The sequence below is a fragment of the Phaseolus vulgaris genome, chromosome 9 (assembly GCF_051622355.1).
Source record: "Phaseolus vulgaris cultivar YP4 chromosome 9, ASM5162235v1, whole genome shotgun sequence".
In the NCBI taxonomy this organism is placed as follows: domain Eukaryota; kingdom Viridiplantae; phylum Streptophyta; class Magnoliopsida; order Fabales; family Fabaceae; genus Phaseolus; species Phaseolus vulgaris.
In genome coordinates, this window is record NC_143506.1 from 26829488 (window position 1) to 26856346 (window position 26859).

The window sequence follows — 26859 nt, forward strand, 5'->3', positions numbered from 1 at the left end:
TCGTTCTTATTAGATTTTTTTGCTGCATTTAACCTAGCCTAATTGTTTGCATAAGAAAAATTACTTATAAAAGTGTGTTTAGATGATAAATTTTAAGAGAGTAATTATTTTTTTAGAAAATTTGAAATGTATTGTAACAAAATATTTTTGGGTAAGGAAGTCTAACGACCCTTTTAAAAGGGTAATTTATTTTTTAGATAGTTTAAAATATTTTATGATAAAATATGTTGTTTGGATAAAGAATTTTGAAAAAAAAAATAGAATTTTATTAAAGTAACTAAATTATTTAAAATTAAAAAATATCATATTTTATCTAAAGAGTAAGGATTTGAATCTCAAATTCATATTTTGGTATTTTGTAGTTTAGATCGATCTGAACTCGAGTTGATTTGGCTTGACCTGGGTCTGGATAGACTCTGCTCGATGTGATGTGGGATCAAGCTAACTTAGTTTAATATGGTCTTGACCTAATGTCTCGATCCAACATGAACCCAACTCGATTTATCTAAATTTGACCTAATTTGTCTCGATCCCACTTGGGTCCAACCAACTTGAACCTGACTCGACATGGACCGTGAACAAACTTGACCTGACATGGATCTAGTCCAACTCAAATGAACGTGATCTCGTTCTGACTTGTCTTGACTTTGATCAAGGTTGACTCAGCTTAACCTAGACTCCAACCAACTTGGCTTAATTGGGCTTGATTCAACTAGGTCTAATTGACTAGGTTCGACCTTGACCTAAGTCAACTCAGCTTAACTTGGGTCCATGCAGACTCAACTCGATCCAACTTGACCTAGTCTTGATCGAGCTAGGCTCAACTTGATCTTGATTGGATTAGGATCGACCTGGCTTAGCCTAACTCGGCAAAATATGGGTTAGTCCCGACTAGGATGAACATGGACCACCTCGAATCAATTAATGTGGGTTTGTTTCAACATCGACCCAGACTGACTTTGCTCAAACTTCTTGGATCTAATATGCTTAACCTAAGTCTAGGTCGACTTAGTTCAACCTAGACCTATACAACTTGATTCAACCTTAGCCTAAACTAGCTTGACTCAAGCTGAGATCAAACTTTGATCGCAAAATAACATAAACCAAGACTTAATACAAAAGATTATAAATATTGATATTTTTTATTTTTTAATAATTATTTGATATTAAAATAATTTTTTGAATTTGGTGGTAAATGAATCAAGAGTGATGGTGGTTAGAGCCAAAAGTAATAATTGTGCAAAACTCGTTGGAAAACTTCCACTTATAGAGAGAGGTGAAAAACTACAGGTTAAATAATGAGGTGTTTATTTTTAGAATGTAATTTAATTTTTTAAATAAATTAAAATATTTTATGAAAAAGAATGCTTTTTAAATAAATTTTTTTAAAAAATAAAATTTTATAAATTTTAGGAGAAAAATTTAATTATTAAATTCATAGAATTTTAAATTTTATTTATAAAAAAATAAGAATTTGAAATTTTTTATATATGTTTTAAATCCATGGTTTTTTCCTTTTTATTCTCTCTTATATTAGCTTGATTTTAGTCGAAACATTATTGGTTTGGTCAATGTTAAGACATCAACGATTTATTAACATTGTTTTCTCTATAACAAAAGTTTCTTTTAAATAAAAGTCGATTAAGGTTATTTTGTTGTTGTCATAGTGTTATTTCGTAGTTGATATTAGTCAAAAAAATTTAATATTTTTTATTGATGTCAAACACAATTTCTTTGTTAACATTAACAAATATTATTGTCTGTCAGATGGAGTTATTTTCAATTATAGGTTGGGGTTATTTTCCAAACGTTAGGTTTTCTTAATAAATATTAAGTGGACTACTTTTTTAACTAATGCCAACTAGGATTTTTTATTAACAGCAATGATACTATTTTTTTGGTTGATGTAACAAAAAAAATGAGTGAATATTGATATGAATTTTTTGTTGTTGTCATTTTTTTTAGTAAATGTCAGCCAAATGTTTTGGTTAAATTTTAATGATTATTTTTGTTGATGTTAACAATGTTGAAATAATGACTTTTGTATAAAAATATTTTTTTATTGGTGAAAATGAAATACTTTATACAAACAAGAAATATAAAGTTCAATAAATTTGGATGGCTATATTCAAACAAAAACTATTTTTTAAATAATTTAAAAAATAAAAGTTATTCAAATTTCTTAAAAATAATAAAATCTCATTCTAAAAACAAAGTGGGATTATTTTTAAAAAATTGTACAAAATTAAAAACATGGTGCAATAATTTTGCATGCTTTCCTCATGAAGGAAGGCATATAAATTGAAAATAAAAACATAACTTATATAGATATAACTGTAATTTTTTCAGAATATAAATTATAAGTAATATCTTTTGTCAAGATGTAAGATCTTATTGGCTAGAGTCATTTTCTACCTATAACTCTAATATCATGTTAGTTAATAAGTTTAGGCTAGTTAATAAGTTTAGGCGTAATTTCACTAAACCCTAAATCCTAATATCATCTTATAAAATTTCATTCATTTATTTATCTATCTTTAAAAAGGGAGTATGTTTAAAAAACATCTTAGAATGTTTAAGGTTATGCCAAGAAAGTTTCTTTATACCCCCATCTATATCGTCATACACGATGATATGAATGAATGATTTAAAATAAAATACATTTTTTCATAATTGTTATATTAATTTTAAAATCAAAAGAATATATTAATTTCAAGATATTTTTTATGGAAAACTTTTCCACTTAGGATTAACAAGAATATAGACTACCAAACAAGATTAATAGAATAAATTTAATATAACTTACATAGAAGAAAAGACAATTTAATATAATGTTTAACTTACAATAGCATTTTTTTATCAAATAATTTTTTTTTCATAATTGATTATATCATTAATAAATATTTCATATATTGTTAATATTTCACAACTGTAAAGTTAAATAAAAATAATTGTAAAATATCTAACCTTAATAAACGTTTCATAGGATTAACTTTATTAAAAGTTGAGTTACAATTAAATTAGTTTAATTTAGTTTATTTATGTAAGTTATAGATTGTTTCACCAAATTTGACTTGTGAGTTAGTTAATTAAATTTTAAAAATATAAAAATTTAATCAAGTTTTAATTAATAATTTGTTATATTATACACATAATAAATTTATATTTAAATAACTAGTGAATATTAAAGGTTTTAGTTTTTTTTAAGTTATATTTATTATTTTAGTATGAATAACTGTCAATTCACTTGAACTGATAAAAACAGTTAATCTATACCTATATCGATTCTCCTGCTCATTTGGTTTTATTAATTTTATTCTTATAATAATATTTATTTTATTGTTTTATTTTGAATATTTCACTAATTTTATTATTTTTTTAAGTATTTAATAAATAACTAATTATTTTTATAATTAATTAGAAACTATCTTTTTTTTATTTTATCATTTTGTAAAAAAACCAGTTTATTTATTTTATATTTTAATTAACTTCAAATGATCCAAACAAAGCTAACAAATTCATTGCACAACCCAATATCAATGATAAAATAACCAACAAATTCAATAACTTGCTATAAATTTCATTTCTTGGATTTCTAAATAGCAAATATAAATATAAAAAATGAACCAAACAAAGACTAAAAAAAAGGCTTAGAAAAAAGTTTTATCAAAAGAACAATTCGACCACAGTGGGAGTCGAACCCACGACCTTCTGATCCGAAGTCAGACGCGCTAATCCACTGCGCTATGCGGTCTTATGTTTATATTTATCATTTATATTTATAAATTGATACTTTTAATCCGTAAACCCAATAATGTAAAGGTTTTATTATAATTTATTTTAAATTATGAAAATATTAATTTTCTTTTTCTTATATTTTTATTTTAAAATAATTTATGAATAAATTTATCTAAATATTATTTTTTTTTAGGTACAATAAAAAATTATATATATTTTATTTTTATTACAATAAAAAAAACTTTAATTTCTTTAATTTTATTTGAACTTTGTTAGTAGTTAATATAATTAAGCATATGTTTGATTTTTAATAATTGTTAAATTTATTTATTAATATATATATATGACAATTATTAAAGAAATATATTTAATTATATTAATTATTAATAAAATTAAAATGATTAAATCTTTTTATTATATTAAAAATAAAATATATTAATATTTATTTAATGTTTTTTATTAAATAAAATTTGATATTATTTTATATTCAGAAATCACATTTAACCAAAATTTGAAGATAAGAATATTTACATGACAGAATAAAAGGAAACAAGAATTTGATATTTGGTGGTTCAATATTCATTGATTCATACCATTATAAGACGAAGTTCGGAGACCTTCTATATAAAAACATAAAATTTAAATAAATAAAACTACCTAAATAATTCTTATATTAAAATTATATTTAATATAAATGTACAAGTGCTACTTATTTTTTAACTTTTAAAGATGAACTATTTAAGCATTGTAATTTTTAAAAATTACATGTAATAATTAATTATACGAAACTAAAAGTTTAATTATAATTTGTGGCCCTCTATTTTATAAGATCCACAACTTTGGTCCCTAATTTATTTTTCATAATTTTTAATTATTTGTAACTTTTTTTAGTTTTCAGATTACAAAAATATCATCTTAAATTCTACAAGTGCTATCATTTTCACTATAGAAAAAAAAAACATAAGTATCATGCAATTCCAATTTCACTGTGTTATATGTAAAGTAAAACAAGTTACAAGTAATTGAATTGGATATTTGACAAAGTTACAAATATTTAAAAATAAAGAGGTTAAAATTGTGTAAAACAAAATTTAAAGATAAAAATGACTTATTTTTAAAATTTAAAGGACTAAAATTGCGAAAAATAAAATTAAGGACCAAAATAGGAAAATTTATAAAATATAGGAATAAAAATTACAATTAATTTAGAGATAGATAACTTTTAATTAAATAATCAGTTATAGCTTTTTACTGTGATCTATAACACCTAATAGAATCAGAATATATACAAAGCACTTAAAAATATCGTATGAGTTTAAGTCAGTTAGTCTTTTTTATTTGTTGATAAAATATCTAGATTTGTGTGTACCAAAACTTTGTCATATATTTTATGTTATTAGGAGTTCTAACGAGTAAGTTACAGCATACAACATAAGAAAATCCTATTGAATTTATCTTAAGTAATGTTTGCTTATTCATAATTCTTCACAACAACCTTCCTTAATATGTTATAAAAAAACATGATAAGAGAAACGTATTTAAAAGTTTATTTTACCCTTATTTCTTCCGGTTTAAATGGTTACATCAAACAAAAAATTTAAAATTTAACTAAATCACTTGACTAACATATTTTGTGTTTACTTTAACAAGTGATTATATCATAGTTCTAACATCTGACTGTATAAATATTAATCAAATACTTAGATTTAATAGGATTTTGATAAAACATTTCTAATATGTATTCACATAGTAACTTTCCTTCTTAAGTTAGTGAGATGATAATAATATATAATGTAAAAGAGATAAAGAGGAAAGAACACATACATAATAATTTATATTATAGTTTGTTTGTCGCACAAACAACATCTAATTTTTGACCAACAAGTCAATTTTAATTATGTAGGTTATTGTTGCTAAGTACACTTAAGTATTTTTTTGGGCATTTAGTCACTTCTAGCTACTCCTTTGAGTATTCTTGACATAAGTCAATCTCAATGTGAAGTCATGTGTCTAGTTGCACTTGAATCCACTTATCATGTTGTTTTCCACCATTAGAATTAATTACTACTCCGTTCACTAGAATAACTCTATCGTCTGAGGTACTTGTAACAACACCTGGTGTGGTTGATGCTTCAAAGTTCTTTCCTACATTATTTTAATGTTAACATTTTTTTTACGTGCCCACTTTTGCTACAATTTTGAGATGCTTCTTTTTGAAGAATTTGATCTACCATGAGTTTGACTCCACTAGAGTCACATTTTGTTGATCTACCTCCATCACCATTAAAGTCTCTCACTATAAGAAAACCATTAAATAACAACCAAAATTAGTCACTATATTGACTAAATTAGATATCATTTTATAAATACCAATAATTATTTTAGTTTCTAAATTGACATATAATTTAGTCAATACAATGACTATTTTTGGTTACCAAATTAGTTACCAATTTAGTTACCATTATCACCATTATTAGTTACCAATTAGGAAATTATTTTATAATTTTTTATTAATAATAAAAATCACTTTAGATACCAATAATTTTGTAGTCTCTAGAATAGTATCTAATTTAGTCAATATAGTAACTAATTATTTTGATCTCTCAAATTGATTTTTATTTAATGTCTTTTTTTTTTGGTAGTGTATGCTTGCTTTGAACTTTTCACCCTTACCTTGCTTTTTCGCCTAAATTCTTCTTCAAGAATAACTTTGACAACATCCTCAAAGTGTAGGTGCCCATCAATATTGTTATGTGTTATATTGATGATGAGCCGATCATACGAATTAACTAAACTCTAAAGCAGAAGCTCTGCATAAAACCGCATTTATAATTCGTAACTGTAAATTTGCGATAATATTGTCATTAATTTATTTCCACCTTTGATTTATGATGTCCACATGTCTTTCTTCAATTTCTTTTGCACAATTGTCCTTTCTCAAAATTGTCTTCATCTCTAGTTTCCACAATGAGAAATTATTTCCATTGAAACTTTCTACTAGAACAATGACGATAAACCTTGAACCAATACACCAGGTAAGTTTCTAAGAATGAGAAGTGGGTTACTAATGGACACACTTAAATACCAAGTTTTTTCTTGCTACTACTTTGCTAGACATACATTTTCACACTACCACACTTTATTTCCAGCAACTAGAATAATTCTCTTTTTTTTGAGAAAAATACTACCTACAATAAAAAAAAAAAAATACTCATTTTTTTTACAACTCTATTATAAAGACAAGTAGGGAAATATAATCATAAACCACTATTGGGTACTAGAATAACAACACTAGAACTCATAACTAAAGTAAAAAAACAAAACAAACAATAAACAATAATGCAATTTTACTAAAAGAAAATATTACAATACCAAATAAGACTCTCTATATTGAAAATAGAAAATACTACTACAAAAGAGAATCTTAAAGAAAAAACTAATTTCCCTTTTAATTTTTTCTCAATTACTTAAATAATAAAATAGTAGAAAAGAGAACGAGGAGATTTTAGTTTGTTATACTACAAATATACCGTACGTGCTCGTTTTATAACAGGAAAACTAAATATATTAGTGTTGATACATACTAAAACTTGTCACGTTTTCAATAAATATGTTAGATTTAACATTATAAAGAAATTCCTTTAATTTACCTTGAGTGATGTTTGCTTGTTTATAATTCTTCAGTGTTTATCATGCATATTGAGCATTTATTGTGAATTTAATTGTCATACAATCTAGGAAGAATATTTTAAATTTTTATAAATAAAAATTAACATTATTTTTGTTAGGATTCTGATATATCAATACCTTCCAATTATAAAAGAAGATCCTATAGCATTTAAGTTGAATTAACAAATTTCTCAAAAAATCTAATCATATATAAAAGTTACTTTTTAAGACATGTACATATATATAATTATATTTGTGTTGAAAAGGATTAATGATAAACTATAACATGCATGTTATCTGTATTTGTAAACTAATAAATACTTTCAAAAGTGGAAAATAGAAAAAATAAATTTAGTTTATCAATAAATTAAAATTAACTGATACATAATTATTTTCTTAGAAAATTCTATAATTGATCTAAAACGTAAATTTCATTTATTTCTTATTGTTTTTTTTTCTTGTTTAAATACGTTTACGGAGAAACTCATTTAAACTAACTCAAATACATTTTAGAATAAAGATAGAAAAATAATTATATTAATTAATAACGTGAAGATTATTATTTTTTAAACATACAATGTCAGTTAGATTATACTAAAATGGGTTACTGTTAGAAAAATACAATTCTGTCTCAATTTATGTGTAGTCAAACATTATATTGATAAATAATATTTATTTATATTAAATAATCTCTTCTATCCTGAAGAATGTTTGTTCAATGACTAATCAATTTGTGCATTTGATAAATGGGGGGCACATTTGTAGTATATTTGTACAATGTCTCATATAACTGAAGAAAAAAAAAAGGAAAATAAAATATAAGGCTAATCAAATTAATAACATTACTTTTTATATCTTTAAAAATAAAAATATTTTCAATTGAAGTTACTCTTTATAATAAGTTCAATTATACAACAATTACTTCAAGAATTAGTTAGTTGAAAAAACTTCATTTCACAACACAAATTTATCTCATCCTGCACACATGGTAATGTAATGTTTCAATTAATATTGATTTAAAATATGTAAAGAAAGTTAATAAAAATGTAAGGCTTATTTGATGGAGGGAATGCATTTATAATATTTGCATAATAATGGCTAAAAAAGGAAAATAAAATATAAGGATAATTATGAATTGTATTACTTTTTATTGACGAAGATAAAATATCTTTGATTGAAGCCACCATATATAAGAAAATCAATCATACAAAATCATCACTTTACTAGTTAATTCATTGAAACCTTTCACAAAACAACACAACTTTTCACAAACACAAAACATGGTAATGTAATGTGATAAAGGATTTTTAAATTTTAATGTTCATTTTAAATATGGAAACGAATTAATAAAAATATATCCATATGATACATTTGAAAGAGGATATGCATTTATAATATTTGTATACTGTTGCTGCTGAAGAAAAGGGAAAATAAAATATAAGGGAGATATAATTAATAGCCTTAATTTTTTTTTCTTTTAAAAATGTCTTTAATTGAAGTTACCATATATAAGAAATACAATCATACAATAATTATTTTACTCGTTCAGATTTTTTTAGAACACAACCTTACACAATACAAGCAGAAAAACATGTTAAGATAATGTTTTTTTAACTATGTAGTTAGTACAATAGAATTTATCGATTTTGTGGATAGATTAATATTTTTGGCGGAGTTTCTCATTCTAATTATTTTTTTACTCATAAAATTAAAATTGAGACATATTTAAAAGAATTGAGTGGAATAATATTACATCAACAAGGGTAATGTTAACTATGCATTTAATGTTAACTATGCATTTAGTATGATGATTACATGCAGAAATCAAAGACTGTATATAATGTTTTCTAGTAGCATGTGAAATCCGAATTTTGTTGTATTCTAATATTTCTAATAATTTTACATAGTTTTAAGAGGGAAGGTAAAGTAAAGAAAATTTTAAATATATATTTTTTTAACTTTTATTGAGTTATCTTTAAAAAATAAAACTGTGATGAAATTCTAAAATAAATAATATTTCAAAGATATAATTGATTCTTTCAAAGATATAATTGATTCTATGTTATCTCGTGTAAATAAAAAATTTATTCCTTTAATCCTCTATACTTTCTGATAAGTTTACTAGTAGTTGTACATTTACTAAGAATCAAAGTTAATGATACTTTAAATCATCTTATCTTATGCTGACGAAAACTGAAAAATATTTATAGTGGGTGAAAATATAAATGTGAAGATTTAAAAAATGATATAGAAAAATTTGATTTATGTAGTTTCTGTAAAATAATTTTAAGATGCATTATTAGATTTTTTTTTTATTCTTATGATCCAAGTCTTAAATTTTTATGTGATATATCTTTCAATAGAAAAAAAGTTATATTACATGAGTTTTAAAGTTATTAAAATAGATTTGAATTGAAAATCATTTATGGGAAACGCCTAATAACAATCATATTAATATATTATCTTAATCAAAAGCCAGGTAAGATTTTTATGAATCTGATGGATTTTTGTAGGCTATTTATTTATTTATTATTTCATCATTGTGGTTATTTATCAGGTCAAAACAAAACAAAAATGCCTTATTTAAAAAATTTCAGAGGTGAAGAATGAGAAACACAGTATAAAAACATCTCACCATGAAGGCCTAACATGCACCGCACAGAGTAAGCTTTGAAACTCTGATCGGAGCCCAAATTCGCTCAACTCTCGAGCCACCGTTTTCCAAATCATTCACAAAACATAAAGAGCTTTCTCTACTCAATTTCCCGCTACGCTTCGCTCGTGTGCCTCCAGGTTTGGCCTTTACCTGATTCTCATTTTGCATTCTCTTTTTCTGAATCAATGTAGTTTTGAATTCTGTGATTGCGTTTTGCTTTTCGGTTTCTTGATATCTGTAGTGTTACTAGTAGATTCCATTGGGGTAACAATATTCAAGGGATTTTCTGTTTCTTAGACGGTGTTTGTTTATTTGATTTTTTTTTTTTTTTTGTAAACGTAACGGAACCTCCAATGTGGCTGTCACAGCCACAACGGTGCGACATTGCAACCTATTGCCGTGGACAATTCTGAAACCTTGAATTTTATGTGATTAGAAGTATTCGAAATTTTGAACTTTTTTTTTCTGTTCTTGATCGTTCCTTCGTTGCGGGTTTTGTTTGTTCATTTAAAGGGCTGCAGGAGTGCTTCGCCCTTTTTTGGTGAGAGCCTTAGGGTTTGTTTGATTATTTTTTTTCCAATAAGTTTTTTAGTTTTCAAAATTCAATTGCACAAGGTTGCTCAGACGGATTGTCAAGGGTGGTGCAAGGCACAAAGTAGCGTGCCGAATTGAATGAAAGGTTGCAAAAGATGAAAATTGAAAATGAAGATGGGAAACCATTTGCTCTTTTGTTTCAATTTTTTGTTTCCTAAAAAGACTTTCTCTGGAAATAATTTTCAAAACTAGATAGATTTTACATGAGAAATTGGTATTAAGTAGTATGGAATTGTTTAGTTTTGAAAAACAAAAGGTGGAAAGGAATCGGATAAACCCTTAGATTTTGAATTTAGTTTTTAATCTCCTTTGTTGTTAATTGTGGATGGTTGTTAAATTAAAGCTGGTCACTTGAAGAAATGCATGAGCGAGAATTTACTTGTAAGAGATTTAAAGAAGCATGCTTGGTTTTGTTACCCTGATAATGAAAGAACTTATTGAAAGTAGAAACTGTGTTTTGGCATTTAAGCATTTTTATTGCATCATGATCCTTTCTTTTGCAATTTCATTCTCCACGATCAGCAAGGGTTTGGTTGTTCCCTGGATTGTGGTTGGGGAAGGTTGCAAGCGACTGAGGATGTGGAATTGTGATGGAAATCTAATATCATGATATTGTTAAGCTTAATTTGAAAATTCAGTACTCAAATATTGAATTTGTAGTTACCTAATTGTTTAGAAAAGAATGTTGGAAGTCAATGTTGAGAAATAAACATTCGGCAAAATTCCATTATTCATTAGGCCTGATTGGTTTGTTTTTTCTTTCCTTTGTTGCTAATGTAGTTGTATCATTTTTTAATGTTTATAGGGTTTATTTGGGGCTTCTGTAATTGAAGGAAACATCTTTATTGTGCATGTGGAGTTGTCAGATTCTGGGTCTAAATATTTATTGTTGGGCACTGTCCTCCCTCCTTGTTGGTATCACTATGATATATACTTCTAATTAAGGAAATAAAGAAGAGTAATTAGTGGCCATTTGCAGAAACGCACTGGCTAGCATGGACTGTAAAAAGGATGGTGCCTTAAGGGCAAAAGAACTTGCAGAGAAGATGCTTTTACAGAAGGACTTTGGTGGGGCAAGAATGCTCGCAATGAAGGCTCTAGATTTATATCCCAATCTTGATGGCCTTCCTCGATTTCTGGCAACTATTGAGGTGTATATCTCAGCCGATAAAAAAGTTAATGGAGAAGTTGATTGGTATAGGATCCTTGGTGTGCAACCCTTGGCTGATGAAGAAACAATTCGAAGACGATATAGGAAACTGGCTCTTACTCTGCATCCTGATAAAAATAAATCCGTTGGTGCAGATGGGGCGTTTAACCTTATCTCACAGGCTTGGAGTTTATTATCTGATAAAGCCAAGAGAGTCACATATGACCAAAAGTACAACTTATGGCGTACATATCTTGGAAATCCTGGTGGGAAACCATCTGTGGCAGCTACTCAGAATGGTTTATATAGTAATTTATTCACTCCTGTGTTGTTGAAACCCACATTTTGGACCATTTGCAATTTCTGTAAGACAAAGTTTGAGTACCATAAAATTTATATTAATTCCGACCTGGTCTGTACATGCTGTCATAAGCCATTTGTGGCTTCTGAGACTTCAACTCCACCTGGATACAGAAGTGGTTCATCCACTTCAAGAATTTCTCAGATGAAGCAACATAACTTCAACTCAAGCAGAATGGAAAGAAGTAATGGAAATCATGTTCCCGGAAGGACAACAATGTCTTCTGTCAATTCAGCACATGGATCAGGTCCTTTCTCTATGCCTAGTGGCATTTCCCACATACCAACATCAGCTTCTAGTGCTGCAGAAGCTCTTGGTTCTTTTAGGATGTCTTACGAAGCCTTGAAGAGAAGGTATGAAGATTCAGCTGTGTCGAGGGAGGATGCTCATTTTGGGAAAATTCATTCTGCAGAGAAAACAGGTTCAGTTTTTCAGTCCTCTTGTATTGGATCATATTCTATTATGAAAGGTGACAAGCCAAGGAAGAGAAGGTCCACTGATGAACATAAAGTAGGTAGCGATAGAAGAGATATGGAAAGCAAAACAGTATCTCAAAATGAGGGAACAAACTTGGCTAATGAATTTGGGTCAGGAAGGGTAAATGCTGCCGGAAATTACAAACGCAATGGTGTTAGGGACGGATCACAGCTTCAAATGAAGCAGTTATTGGTGGAAAAGGCTCGGAAGGAGATTCTTAAAAAGCTTGATGAATGGAAAGCTTCCTCTGCATCAAAGAGTCTAGACAAGTCAAAGAATACTGACACAGAAATCAGTGAGAAGGGGAAAAGTTGGGAAACTAATGGTTTAAAACCTGGTGCACAAGAATTTGTTGCTTCTAAGGCTGCAGGCAAGAAGTGTTTTTCTGTTCATCCAGATCCTGAGCTGCCTGGTTCTCTCTCTATGAATGTTCCAGACCCAGATTTCCATGATTTTGATGGAGACCGTATTGAAAATGCTTTTGGTGAGAACCAGGTGTGGGCTGCATATGACAACGATGATGGCATGCCCCGCTTCTATTGTTTAATCCATGATGTAATCTCGAAGAATCCTTTCAATATGAGGATAAGCTGGTTGAATACCAAAAGCAATGACGAATTGGCCCCAATAAAGTGGATCAGTTCTGGCTTTCTAAAGACCAGTGGAGATTTCAGAATAGGAAAGCGTGTGTCCTATAGCACTCTTAACTCCTTCTCGCACAGGGTGAAGTGGACAAAAGGTTCGAGAGGGGTTGTCAATATATATCCGAAGAAAGGTGATGTATGGGCATTGTATCGGAACTGGTCCCTTGACTGGAATGAATTCACCGAAGATGAAATCATACAGAAATATGACATGGTGGAGGTGCTTGAAGACTACAGTGAAGAGCAAGGAGTGAATGTTGCCCCACTTGTCAAGCTTGCAGGTTTCAAGACGGTATTTCGCCAGAATGTTGATCCAACAAAAATCAGGAATATTTCAAAGGCGCAGATGTTTCGTTTCTCATATCAGGTACCTTCATACATGCTTACTGGTGAAGAGGGTCCCAATGCTCCTAAAGGTTGCTTGGAGCTTGATCCTGCTGCTACGCCGATGGAGCTTCTTCAGGTGTTAGCTGAAGATCTGGAGCAAGAAATAACAATGACAACTGAAAAATCTGTGGAAGATGAATTGAAACACAAAGAGAATTTGACGGAGGAGGGCATGCTTAAGGGGTGCCAGACAACTAAGGAAGAAGGTTCTGATGCAGGATTGGGAGAGAAGAGAAGCAAGCCGGAGATTTTGTTTGTATATAAGCGGAGACGTCTGGGGGAAAAGAGAGCTGTGAAGTGTTAATTAAAGTATTGTTAATGACTGGAAGAGATTCTGTGTTCCATTTAGCCAGAGATAGCAAATTTAATTAGTCAGCAAAACTATAGCTTACAGTCACCAACTCAACATACATTAGAACAGTTTTTTGTTGTTTTTGCTGTATATTGGCGGGGCTACAGTTTTGCATTTATTAGTATTGCCATTGCCCTCAGGACTTATTTCAGTTGTATCTATGAAACTCTATGAAATGCCAATTACGGTTCTTATTAGTTTCTGCAACTCAATAATTTTCAGCATCGTTTTTAGTTCTTTCGACTGGGGACATGCATTCTTTTTTCTTACACCTCACGGATCAAAAGCATCATAGCTTACAAGTTCCTCACAAATTTGATTGCAATACTAGTAATATTCAGTTTTCTTTTTTATAAAATACTTCGTGATATTATAATGAGTAGAGGTTATTTGTTCTATAATTATGTGGTTAAATTGTTGTTGTGGATCCACTATTATCGTTCTATACTTGTAACTTTGTCACATTTTTAAATGAGTTTCCACAGTAGAAAAAGTTATTACTTTCTTCTAGATTCTTATTAACTATGGTTATTATTTTTGTCAAATTGAAGATGCTATTTTAAGTATATAGGATATGTGATTACAATTATGTTGTATATCAAATAGTTTGGTGCACATTTAATTTTTAAATACGGCACTCTATATAGGTTAATGGAGTTTAGATGGTAATGTGATTAAGATGGAAGAGTTTGTTTAATTTTCTTTTGAAAGTATAAAAATGAAATCACAATTTTAAACTATAAAAATCTAGTCCCAAAATGAATAAATTCTAAAAAATTTAATAATTTGTTTTAATGTTATTGTATAGCACAAAGACAATTCACATTATCATCGTCTAAATCAATTAACATAATATACAAATGTAGAAACTAAGAATGAGAACATAAAACATGAGAGAATAGAATACGAAAAATCACATACAAACAATTTATGTATTTTGTTTATAACCAGTTTACGTCCATGATAGAGTTCATTATGATAATCTTTGAGATTTACAACTATAAGTTTCTCTCTAAATTCCTACACTGAACTCTCAACTCTTTACATTGATCAATAACGGTCAAGTTCAAATTCTTAAGTACAAAACAAAAAACAATGATCTTACAAATTTTCACCAAAGACGTTTCTCATACAAACAAAACACGTGTATAATGGTTCAATTTCAAAATAACATGAGGCGCCAACAGTTACAGGGAAATTGAACATAAGGCCTAGACGATCCAAAATAGCAGTTCTTCAACCAACACTAATACACATCAGATGATGATACCATGTGACGACGATCTTGAACCACTACACACTCTAGCACTTCTAGACGGTCTAGGAAAACTTGAGCTTAGATTTTATCTGAACCAATCTTCACAAATCTTCACCTTGGTTCAGTACAAATCTCTTGAGTGATAAAACATTCATAATTTATCTAAGCCCATTACATACTTAATCACCCATCAACTGGATTAAATTCAAACAATGAAAGAACTTGTTGTCAAGCAATACCTTCGTGATCATATCAGACAAATTGTAATCTGTCGAGACCTTACCTTCACAAATCCTCGAGCTATCTTTTCTCTCATGAAGTGCAACTTCACATCAATGTGCTTCGTTCTATAATGAAAAACTTGGTTCTTTGACAATTGTATTGCAATACTATTATCACATTGAATAATTACCACTTGGTCTTGCACCTTCAACTCTTTGACTGGACCCTTAAGTCACAAGACTTCTATTTATTGCTTCTGTCATGACAATATACTCTGCTTTAGTGGTTGACAAAACCACTACCTTCTAGAGACTGATATTCCAATTGATGGCAGTACCATAAGCATTAATAACATATTATGTTAGATATTTTCTTGTGTCCATACACCCAAATGTGAGTCAACATACACTTCTATGGAACATCTTCGACTAATCATCTAGCTCCACCATAAACAAAGTCTCTTCCAAGTGACCCCTTCAAGTATCGAAGGATTCACTTAAGAGCTTGCCAATATGCTCTTTCAAGGTTAGACATAAACCTGCTAACAACACTCACAACATAAGTTATGTTAGGGCGCTTGTAGACCATTGCATAAATTAGTGAACCAACCAAATTTACATATGGAATACCATCCATAATATAACGTTGTTCCTCCACTGTTTTAGGTGACAGTTCATATCTAATCTCTAGTCGATGTGGGATCTCCAACACACCCCCCTCACGCCGAGACTGCCAACTCGTGCGTGAGACTATATATTATGGGTGGTCCGATAGCGGCCCGATAGCGGGTGGCATGATAGGCCCAACAAATACTCGCTAGGATAGGCTCGAAATGACTCTGATACCATGTTACAAAGTGGACTTTAAGCCTAACTCAACCCCATAAAACCGGCTCACAGGGTTGAGGTTTGCACCCACTTATATATAATGAAAGACTCTAATCTCTAGTCGATGTGAGATCTCCAACAATCCATTTATTTAAATTTAGTTTTTAATTTAATTCATATTTTATAATTTTTTTCAAACCAAATTTCTATTTTGTTTACAAATTTTAAAAATTAAAAAATCTAAATTTCCAATCTAAATTCAAGAACACCCTCAACACTAGCTCTTGCACTCATACTTCCTGGACCCTCAACAGTGTACTGAAGAAGTTCACTTGCGCTCACACTTCTTGGACATGATGCGCTTCAACAGTTTTTTTAAGTAGAGAATAAAAGAGATACATGAAATAAAAATATTAAATTTTTATTTTTCATTGAAGAGAGAAAATGGAAAATATTCATTTTAAAATTATGAAGAATAAAATTTTCCTACCGAATTGGCATCTAATAAATGAAAATTGATTCCTTTTATACAATTTATTTTTAGTATTTTAAAAATTAAATGATTTTTTAAAAAAAATAGAAAATGAGAGAATTTTTTATCTTAACAAAATAGTGGAGTAATTTTCTTTTAAGCATATTTTTTTATCAAAATTAAGATGTGCGTAATAAGATTTAAAAAAAAATTAAACATATTAAAATTATTTAATTTATATTTATCTGAATAGATATAAAAAAAAGAGTGAAATAAGGATAAAAAAATTATCCTAAAATCAAACTTACTTATTTAAATATATATAAGTAAATAATAAATGCATAAAATAAAATATTAAAATTAATTAGGACTGGCAATGCGGGGTGGGGCAAGCCATGCGGGTCGGTTCGCGGCCCGCTACCAAAAAGTACGTAGCGGACTCACTAATCTAGCCCGCTAACTCGCTTTGGCCCGTCCCGCATAACCTGCAATCCACGCAGGCCAAGGGCCAACAGCGGGGCGGGGCAGATTGGCCCGCGTAAATAAAAAAATAGTTATTTAATTTTTTTCTAAAAAAAATCATACTCCATTCATCTATTATTGCAGTGTGACATTTGTGACATTTATTTTATTTTATTTAAAAAAAATAAATTTAATATACTAAAAAATGAATGTTTTATTTTAATCATATAAAAGAGTTAGTATTAAGAGTGACATTGGATTTAGTTTTAAGTAAAGTCTTATATTTAAAATTTGTTAATAAAAAATAATATAAAGAAGAGATTTTAATAGGATAGTTAAAAAATTAGTCTTCTTCATTAAAATATTTTGTAGCAAAATTTTGATAAGATACTCTTATACATTTACATACATACATAGGAAAAAATGGATGCAAAACAAAACTTTAATTATTTTTAATCAAGCCTTTTAACAACCGTCATACTTGAATTTATATTTTTATCTTAATTAAATAAATTGAAAAACGGATAAAATTTTAATTTTTCAGTAGTAGAAATAAGTTTTTTTATAATTAATGAAATTTTAATTTTTGAAAAAAAAAATCTTATGTGAGCTGGCCCGCAAGCCCGCGAGTTACATCTTATGCGGGACGGCTAGTGAAATGAGCCCGCACTCCTAGCGTGGGGTGGGTCAACCCAACCTGCATTTTACGGGCGAAACACGGGGTAGGCCAGCTTGCATTACCACCCCTAAAATTAATGAAGAATTAAAAACATAAGCCTAACATTAAAAAAGTTAATAATAATCTTTTATCACACAAAAATAATAAAAAGATAAATTTTAAATTACATTATACTAATATTTTTTTAATATTATGCGTCTTTGGAAAAGCACACAGTAACAATAATGCTTGATCTTCATCATCAATTTGAACATCAATGTTCTCAAGATCAAGTATCAATTTATTAAATTTATCTAGTTGCTCACTAACAACCTTATCACTACACATCTAAAATGAATATAGCGTCTACTTTAGGTATAAACGGTTAATCAGAGACTTGGTCATATACAAGCTTTCAAGCTTGTCCATAACGCCGTTGTAGTCTTCTCCAAAACTTGCAGTAAGAACTATTTCTAAAGATACAATCCTGTCCTTTTCAGTCATGGATTTGTCAGACTTGAAATCTCCTTCCAAAACCTCAAGAAGGCCCTATTGAACCAGAAGAGCACGCATCTTCAACCGCCATACCCCGAAATCATTTAAGCTAGTGAATTTCTTAACCTCATACTTTGCATAAGTAATTTTGATTGAGTTTCTTTGTTCCATGTTCACCGCGTAGGGCACAAACACAATTTACTGGATCGTTTAATTAATTAACGTAATAGGAAAATGCATAAACTAAGAATGAGGATAAAATAGAGTACAAAAAACCACACACAAACAATTCACGTGGTTCAACTATAACTTGTCTATGTCCATAATAAAGTTTACTATGACAATTTATTAGATTTACAACTCGAAGTTTCTCTCTAAATCCTCCCACTAAAACTGTCAAGTTTAAGTTCGTAAATAGAAGACAAAAATGATTTATCTTACGGTTTCTCATACAAATTTGATTTCAAGACACTTTCTCATACAAATCAAATACATGTACATTAGTTCAATTTCAAAATAACACGAGACATCAACAATTAAAGGAAATTAAATAGAAGGGTTAGACAATCCAAAATAATAATTCTTCAATAGACACTGATACCCTTGAATCGATATATCATCAGACAATTTTGAACCACGTAGGAAAATTTGAACTTAAATTTTATCTAAACCAATTATATAAATTTGATATTTACTTTTGTCTTTATATATAAATAATCTTTCAATCAGTCAACTCTCTTTGAAGAAAAAAAGCTAATTTAGTTTGAGTAAGGTGTTGTTGATGATGCTACTATTCTTTAGATATATAAGTTTTCAACGTTACTTCATTTAGAAGTCTTATTCACAAAGTTCTCTTTAACAAGCATTGTCATATCTTTTACATGAACATGGACAGATACTATTTTTAATATCGAAAAAATATAAAGTTATTTTTATCATTTTTGGAATTTATTATTCAGTATTAAAATTATTGTGGTGTAAAAGTAAAAGTCATATATTTGTTAAAATTGTATTGGCTCTTTGAGGTACGTGTTTGACGGAGTTGAAAAGTGTAGGAAATGGAAGAAAAGATAATGATATTATTAATAAATAATTTGAAATAAAAAAAGAAAAAAAGGGTGAATAGAGAATGAAATGAGAAAAGGGAAAAGGGAAAAGGCATTTACAATTACAACATAACGCAGTTACGGTTGTTGTTGTTCCGTTGAATTGTTGAAGGCCTTGGTTGGCCTAGGGTAGGTCTGGTCCTTTCTTTGTTTACCTTATCCCACCACACCACATCACGCACTCTTCTATTTTATTTCCCATTTTCTGAATCACTCACACACCACACTCAACACAAAACTCAGAAGCACCGCAATTATCAGAATTGGGGGAATGGAGAACACCCAGCAAGGAGGCCAAGGCCAATCGGGACCCCACGCCGGTGCGGCCGCCGGAAGTGCAGGTGCAGCTGCAGGAGCGCCCCCCTTCCAGCACCTCCTCCACCAGCAGCAGCAGCAGCTTCAGATGTTCTGGTCCTACCAACGCCAAGAGATCGAGCACGTCAACGACTTCAAGAACCACCAGCTACCCCTCGCTCGCATCAAGAAGATCATGAAGGCCGACGAGGACGTCCGCATGATCTCCGCTGAGGCCCCAATCCTCTTCGCCAAGGCCTGCGAGCTCTTCATCCTTGAGCTCACCATCCGCTCCTGGCTCCACGCCGAGGAGAACAAGCGCCGCACCCTCCAGAAGAACGACATCGCCGCCGCCATCACCCGCACCGACATTTTCGACTTCCTTGTTGACATCGTCCCTCGCGACGAGATCAAGGACGATGCTGCGCTCGTCGGGGCCACTGCTAGTGGTGTGCCCTACTACTACCCTCCCATTGGCCAGCCTGCCGGCATGATGATTGGCCGTCCCGCTGTTGATCCCGCCACTGGAGTCTACGTCCAGCCCCCGTCCCAGGCCTGGCAGTCAGTCTGGCAGTCCGCTGCCGACGACGCCTCCTACGGTGGCGCTGGCGGAGCCGGTGCCCAGGGGAGCATTGATGGCCAGAGGTACATAACTCACTTCTCACTTATGTCCTGTTTGATCTTGAAGAAACAATGAGAGATGAAATGCAGACAGAGAATAAATAAGTTGAGGAATGAATAATATATACAACTAAACCTAAATCTTTAGATGTTCAATAGAACAAAAGTAGGTAGGATAAAATTCTTCTTCCTCTCTTTAATCAAACTAGGTAAAGTGTTGTATTAGATAAAATTTAATACTTCAACAGTGGAACACAGATTATATTTTTTTCATCTTATGGAAGTACGGGTTGAAGAGTGTAAAGCACTACATTGGTAAATCTGTACATGCATGATGAGTTCCTCTTCCAAAATACTTGTGAATCAATCTTGTGCTAATTAAGATCTCCGAACCAATCAACTCTGTTCCGGAGTAGTTATGTATAAAGTATCAGAATTCATAGCAGAATTCAGAATTTTTTAGAAAGAGACGATTTTTATTAAGATAGACGAACTAATTCAGAATTTTTTAGAAAGAGTTGATTTTTTTTAAGATAGCCGAACTAATTCAGAATCTTTTAGAAAGAGTTGATTTTTTTTAAGATAGCCGAACTAATTCAGAATCTTTTAGAAAGAGTTGATTTTTTTTTTTCAGATAGCCGAACTAATTCAGAATTTTTTAGAAAGAGTTGATTTTTTTTAAGATAGCCGAACTAATTCAGAATTTTTTAGAAAGAATTGATTTTTTTTTTCAGATAGCCGAACTAATTCAGAATTTTTTAGAAAGAGAGTTGATCTTTTTTCAAGATAGCCGAACTAATTCAGAATTTTTTAGAAAGAGAGTTGATTTTTTTCAAGATAGCCGAACTATTTACATTTATTTTATAATACTCTAACCTGCATCAGTCTCAAGATCTTAGGCATAATTTGTAGTGATGTAGCTCCGTACCTCCGAGGTATAGGAAAAGATACCAACATAATTTGTAGTGATGTAAATAATAGATACCTCCGAGGTATAGGAAGAGATACCAACATAATCTGTGGTGATGTAAATAATAAATACCTCCGAGGTATAGGAAGAGATACCAACATAATCTGTGGTGATGTAAATAATAAATACCTCCGACGCGACGGAAGAGATACCAACAGGAAACTTAAAACTAATCTAGTCAAATAAAATCCCAAAATATAAGGAACTAAAGATATAAACAAATAGTTGGTCAATTATATTCTTGAAAAAAAGCTAATTAATAGAGAGATTTAAAAAAAATTAAATTAAATTACAAATAGAAAAATATTTAGAAACAGTGTCCCTCTAATTTAAAATTTAATTGAAACAATGTAATAACTGTTAGAAAAAAGCTAAAGAATAACTTTTATTGGAACATAAGATATTATATGTTTCCGAGCATAAGATATTATATGTTTCGAAGCCTTATATATAATATAGGTGTTCATTTGAGTTCTAATAAGTGGTCGTGTGTCACTTCAATGTTGGACATTACCATGTTTTATGAGTGTCACACAAAAGACTTCTCCATGTCTCACCGTGACAATCCCACAATCACACTCATTGGGTAAAAATTCAAAGCTGTGATCTGTGCCTATCACCAAAAACATATATCTTCAAACTTGTTATTGTCATATTTTAATATTACATTTCGCCATAGGAATAAGAATCTGAAGAAATCCATAAGACTTGTAATTATGGTGTATTTAGTGAACAATCCATGTTGTTGTTACCGGTTGAACTCCATTATGGAACAACCATTAACTATGAGACAGGTGTCCCTTATTATTACTAGCTAATGGGCTGTCTTTCTAGGGAGCAAAAAGTATGATTAAATTAACTTTAGAGATTCTTGACAGGGTTAAACAAGCTTTAGATTCTTGACAGGGTTAAACACGGCTAAGGTTCTTTTTATTTCCTCATACTTTTAGACTTTTGAAATATTTGCAACTTGGTATTTGGAATATGCAAAGCCAGTGTTTTTCTGATCTCGGAACAGTTAAATGCAACTTTGTTTTTGTCGGTCATATTTGGTAGTTGAGAGCTGAGATGCCACCAAACCCTTTTTTTAGTGCCAAAGTAAGTATGGATAATGTCAGGTTATTGACGTGTTTGAGTGTTTTAACACTTGCTAAGACCATAATATTTGAGGTAGCTGGTGGAGGTCACCTATATTTTAAGTGGGTTCAAACTAGTTCATTTTCATAGCGGGCGGGCAATGTTGTGCATAACCTCCATATGATTATCAATTTAAGATATTTTCTGAATTCATTGACTATTTAATCAGCATGAGATTTGCTCACAGTTTATTAGAGAACAATCTTCATATTTTTCAGTCATGTATTCTTTAATATGTATAATTTAAATATACACTTGATTACTAACTTTTCAGAATAGTGTTCTGTTGGCCTAATGCCTTAATCAAGTTGATACTTGGTCCAAGCTTGATAACTATTTTTTACTAATAAAGATAGTTATTGCATATTTTTCACCCCCACTGTCCCATCTGAGGGGACAATGAAATAATGTGTCTCTTGGCCTTTAAATATAGATAATATAAATATTATTTGCTATAACAGGTATTCTGTAATATAATATGAGAAAAATTGATATGTTAAATACATGCACTTTGTTCTATTGTCATATTTTATGGTAATGGTGTTACTTTATTGAAGCTGATTTTAGTAGCATAATCTATCTTTCCATTTGATATGCTTTACTTTGGAATTTTTTTCTAGTTTATTTACAGTTTGTTAGGATGTTATTTTTGTTGCATCTTGGTATGGGTGGATTATATAGTGGTACATATTGCCTCAACAGTTAGTTGAAAGTTATCAAATCCCTAGAGAATGACCTGAAGGTTTCCTATGATCAGTCCATTCAAAAGTGTGTTCTGTCCGGGTTTTTTCCAATCAGAGGGTTTTTAAATTTGAGTTGGTTCACAATTATTTGAATTCTGGGCACCCTCTTGTTATTGTCAATCTTATATTATTGACTATCAAATGTTTTAGATAATGACTAACATACTCTCTCTTGGACCCAATAAGTATTTCAGAACAGGTCCGACATATGGTGATAAGCCAGTTTAGGATCTTGTATCAAAGATGTGTGTCTACATTTGGGAGGGTACACAACCCTCATATCTTGAGCCAAACGAATGAACAAAGCTTAAAAGATCAAATATGAATAACATAACTAACATATGGCTCAGCCTAAAACCGATAGGGTACACTTACCAGAAAATTGTTATTTGTTCTCTGCAATTTTAATGTTACGGTTTCTGTTTTTTTATTTATCTTCCTTTTGGGGGAGGAATAGGAGGAGAAGGAAGTTTTCAGACTTTATGAACAGAAGTCAGAAAGGATGTAGCACATTGATAACTTGATAACTCTTTTAGAGGTTGATTGATTGATTGATTTGTTTTTGAGCTATATATCAATCATATCTATTAGCATATCTACTTGCACAAATTTGTAAATATGGCTTCAACTTAAATCAAGTTGCATTGTTAATGTGTCTTTATTCATCTGATCTAACACCAAGTTATGCCTTTTGTGAGATTGCAGTAAAATGTTAGCTCATCTTCTATGATGGTTTTTAGATGTGTTTTTGAGTGAGATACCAAGTGGAAAACTTGTTATTCTACAAGAACCCATAAAAACTGATTCTTAATCACATTAAGGACAAAAGTGGAACCCACATCGTGGATTAAGAATCCAAGTTAGGTTCTTATACTGGAGTGAAAAATAGATGAAGTTCTTAAATCTTATATGGCATTGAGGGATCATAAAAAGTGTTTTAAGAAGCCAAAATGAGTTTTACTATTGGAGATCCTCTTAGGATTCAATTGCAAGGAATGAGGATTTGAGTCCAATGTTTGGGGATTCAATTGCAAGATATGGGGATTTGAGTCTCATGTTAGAAATACAAGATTTAAGTGTGGGATTTGTAAGACCTTGAACTCTCAAACTACAATCACTAGTTTTTGGAGTACTTTCAAGATTCTTATCAAATACTATGAGAATTTTTACTTGCTGGTTTTGTCTAATATTAGTCTGTTGTAGTGCACAGCCATCCTAGGAGGTAGTAGGGATGCAGAACATGGAGGAATGTTATGATCTAATTGCAAAGTGATGACACTATGAAATCTAGCTTTTGTGGTATGGTACTCCAAGGTTCTTATCATTTTATGGCAACGGTTATGTTTTTTCTCATTAGGCAAGTGTGTTGCTCCGTGAACCAGGCAATGTCATAATTTCTGTTATGTATTAAGTACGAAATAGATAATTCACCTCTAAATCGCCAAATTTCTGTCATTGGCATATAATGTGTAAATTTGAATGCAATTTTCCTAAACTATGACCCTTTGGCATGAGACTGAGAATTGGAAACAAAAGTTGTACACCTCTACTACGCTATAGAGTTAATTGCCAATATAAATGTTAATTTATAATTATAATAAGTGGAAGTATATAATTATTTGATTTACCTTGGAAGTATGTTTTATTTGCATATGTAGTTTTTTGTTTGTTTGTTTATAGTGTATACTAATCCATGGAAAATGAAAATGGTTCTGATGGGTGTGTTTTGTTCTCCGCAGCTGAGTCACTAGCAACAATGCCTACGGAGTATCAGGAGTTATGAAGACGCAGAACTTGCTTGGAATTTTGATTGTTTGAAATTTAGAGCGGTTTTGTTAACTAAATTTTTATGGGATGACATTATGGACCTGTTAACTCGATGAACAACAGCATGATTTAACGACTTATGTACAAAAAAAATTAAAACTAAAAATTGATCCTTCTGTGGGAAACATGCTTGATCATGCTAATACTTTTTATTTCCTCAAAAGTATCCCGTGAAACCAATGTGCTTCTGATCATATTATTTGATATCTGTAGCGTTATCTTTTCTATCTATATGATTAGGTAAATATTTTTTGTTTTTGTTTTCATCTTTAGACAGAATTTCTGTCCCATTACACTAATTAATCCCATATGATTTTTTTTTATAAAGAAACAAATGAACAACACTGATTATTTATTGAAACATTTTCAAATTTTATAATGTTTAGATTGATTTCCAATGTTGAATAAAAATATTGGTGTTTATTATTATTATTATTAAAATTTTAAGGGTAACTTGTATGAATCATTTGGGGAGGAGGGGAGAAAAAGTGAGGTAAACAATAAACAAATTTTATATTGACATTTAAACCATTGTATTTTCAATAAAATTTTAAAGTGAGACAAAAAAATGTAAGACTCTATTTCTTGATACTATAAGTCCAAACATTAATATAATATAATTTGGATAGTGTTGCACATTATTGTAAAAAGACCAAAAAAAGGAATTGATTTTCACACTATTCTGTTCCCTTCAGCACATACCCCATTGTTTTAATCTTTTCTATTATTAGACTCATTTTCCACCACCTAGATTTTCCACCACCTAGACCTGCTTCTTTCCAATTTAAAAAATTATAAATAAAATTAATTAAAGCAGCATATAAACTCGTATAAATATATTTTTTATTTAACCTGTTTATACTATATTTGTATACTTGCAAATTTATCTTCCAGTTATTAAAATATTAACTACAAAAAGTCAGACACAAAATGCTTTTAAAAAGATTAAAAACAAGTTATTTATTTAAACAATGACATTTTTTTCTTTTCATATGTTCTAGACGCACTTGTGTCAAATCTAAACAATAAGTTTATTTTGAGATTCTGTATTTTTTTTTTATAAAAAAAATAGATTCAATGTATTGTGATGCATTATCATTCTTTCCATCTACAATGATAAATGGTCTATAAATATATTACCTGAACTATTCTGAACTAGACTAACTTGTAAAAATAGTTAATAAAATTTCATAATTGATTAGGAAAATCAAACTCTCAAGTGCAAGGAACTAGATTGAATGATTTCAAATTATTTAAACTATCTATATTATTTAAATTATTGTAGATACATATCTTATTATTATTTTTTTAATTTCACATGTTACAAATTTGTTTTAATTTCATATCCCGTGGCATGTCTTCAAGATCATGAGGTGGTCTCATCTTCTTTGCACCAAAATGCATGGAGTCAAGAAAAAAAGACTTTTGTGCAAGTCTTGAATAACACAAGCAACATTCATTTATCCCAATTACCAGTGCCTTGCATAAAGGGGATATGTCCTTTGTTCAGATTCTTGAGGAAATGTATTTTGCTGGATAAGAACTACAAAAACCACCTTCATGTCAGGTTATCTTGAGTAAAGGTGATAAGCCTCAATATATTTTGAGCTTTGCAAGAAAGGAGTTCTTTAGCAGATTGGAAAGTTATTCCTATGAGGAAACGCTTCTATGAGTTCGTATTTTCATCTTTGAAGAATATTCAACGGAAACCGGGGAACATGAAATCTTCAACCTGGAAT

General features: G+C 30.2%; 2 protein-coding genes and 1 non-coding gene across 4 annotated transcripts; 2 read left to right on the forward strand and 1 right to left on the reverse strand.

Annotated features, from left to right (window-relative positions):
- Positions 1-3680: 3680 nt before the first annotated feature.
- Positions 3681-3754, reverse strand: TRNAR-UCG (transfer RNA arginine (anticodon UCG)). Its single transcript has one exon. It is a non-coding gene; the product is annotated as a tRNA-Arg (tRNA).
- A 6270-nt stretch (positions 3755-10024) lies between these two features.
- LOC137822616 (uncharacterized) lies at positions 10025-14225 on the forward strand. 2 transcript variants are annotated; one of them, XM_068627529.2, is made up of 2 exons: positions 10025-10200; positions 11637-14225. In XM_068627529.2, the coding sequence occupies exon 2, from the start codon at positions 11653-11655 to the stop codon at positions 13978-13980; it is 2328 nt and encodes a 775-aa protein (XP_068483630.1). In that variant the 5' UTR covers positions 10025-10200; positions 11637-11652; the 3' UTR covers positions 13981-14225. The 2 variants fall into 2 exon arrangements, with proteins under 2 accessions (XP_068483630.1, XP_068483629.1); XM_068627528.2 differs by having other exon boundaries at positions 10057-10200; positions 11463-14225.
- A 5347-nt stretch (positions 14226-19572) lies between these two features.
- LOC137820508 (nuclear transcription factor Y subunit C-1) lies at positions 19573-25283 on the forward strand. The gene is made up of 2 exons (XM_068624632.2): positions 19573-20467; positions 25033-25283. Exons 1-2 carry the CDS (start codon positions 19800-19802, stop codon positions 25034-25036), a joined length of 672 nt encoding a protein of 223 aa, XP_068480733.2. The 5' UTR covers positions 19573-19799; the 3' UTR covers positions 25037-25283.
- The last annotated feature ends 1576 nt before the right edge of the window (positions 25284-26859 follow it).

Bases quoted from the DNA above. Each gene is read 5' to 3' on its own strand.
- LOC137822616 (XM_068627529.2), top strand. From the start codon at position 11,653: ATGGACTGTAAAAAGGATGGTGCCTTAAGGGCAAAAGAACTTGCAGAG.
- LOC137820508 (XM_068624632.2), top strand. From the start codon at position 19,800: ATGGAGAACACCCAGCAAGGAGGCCAAGGCCAATCGGGACCCCACGCC.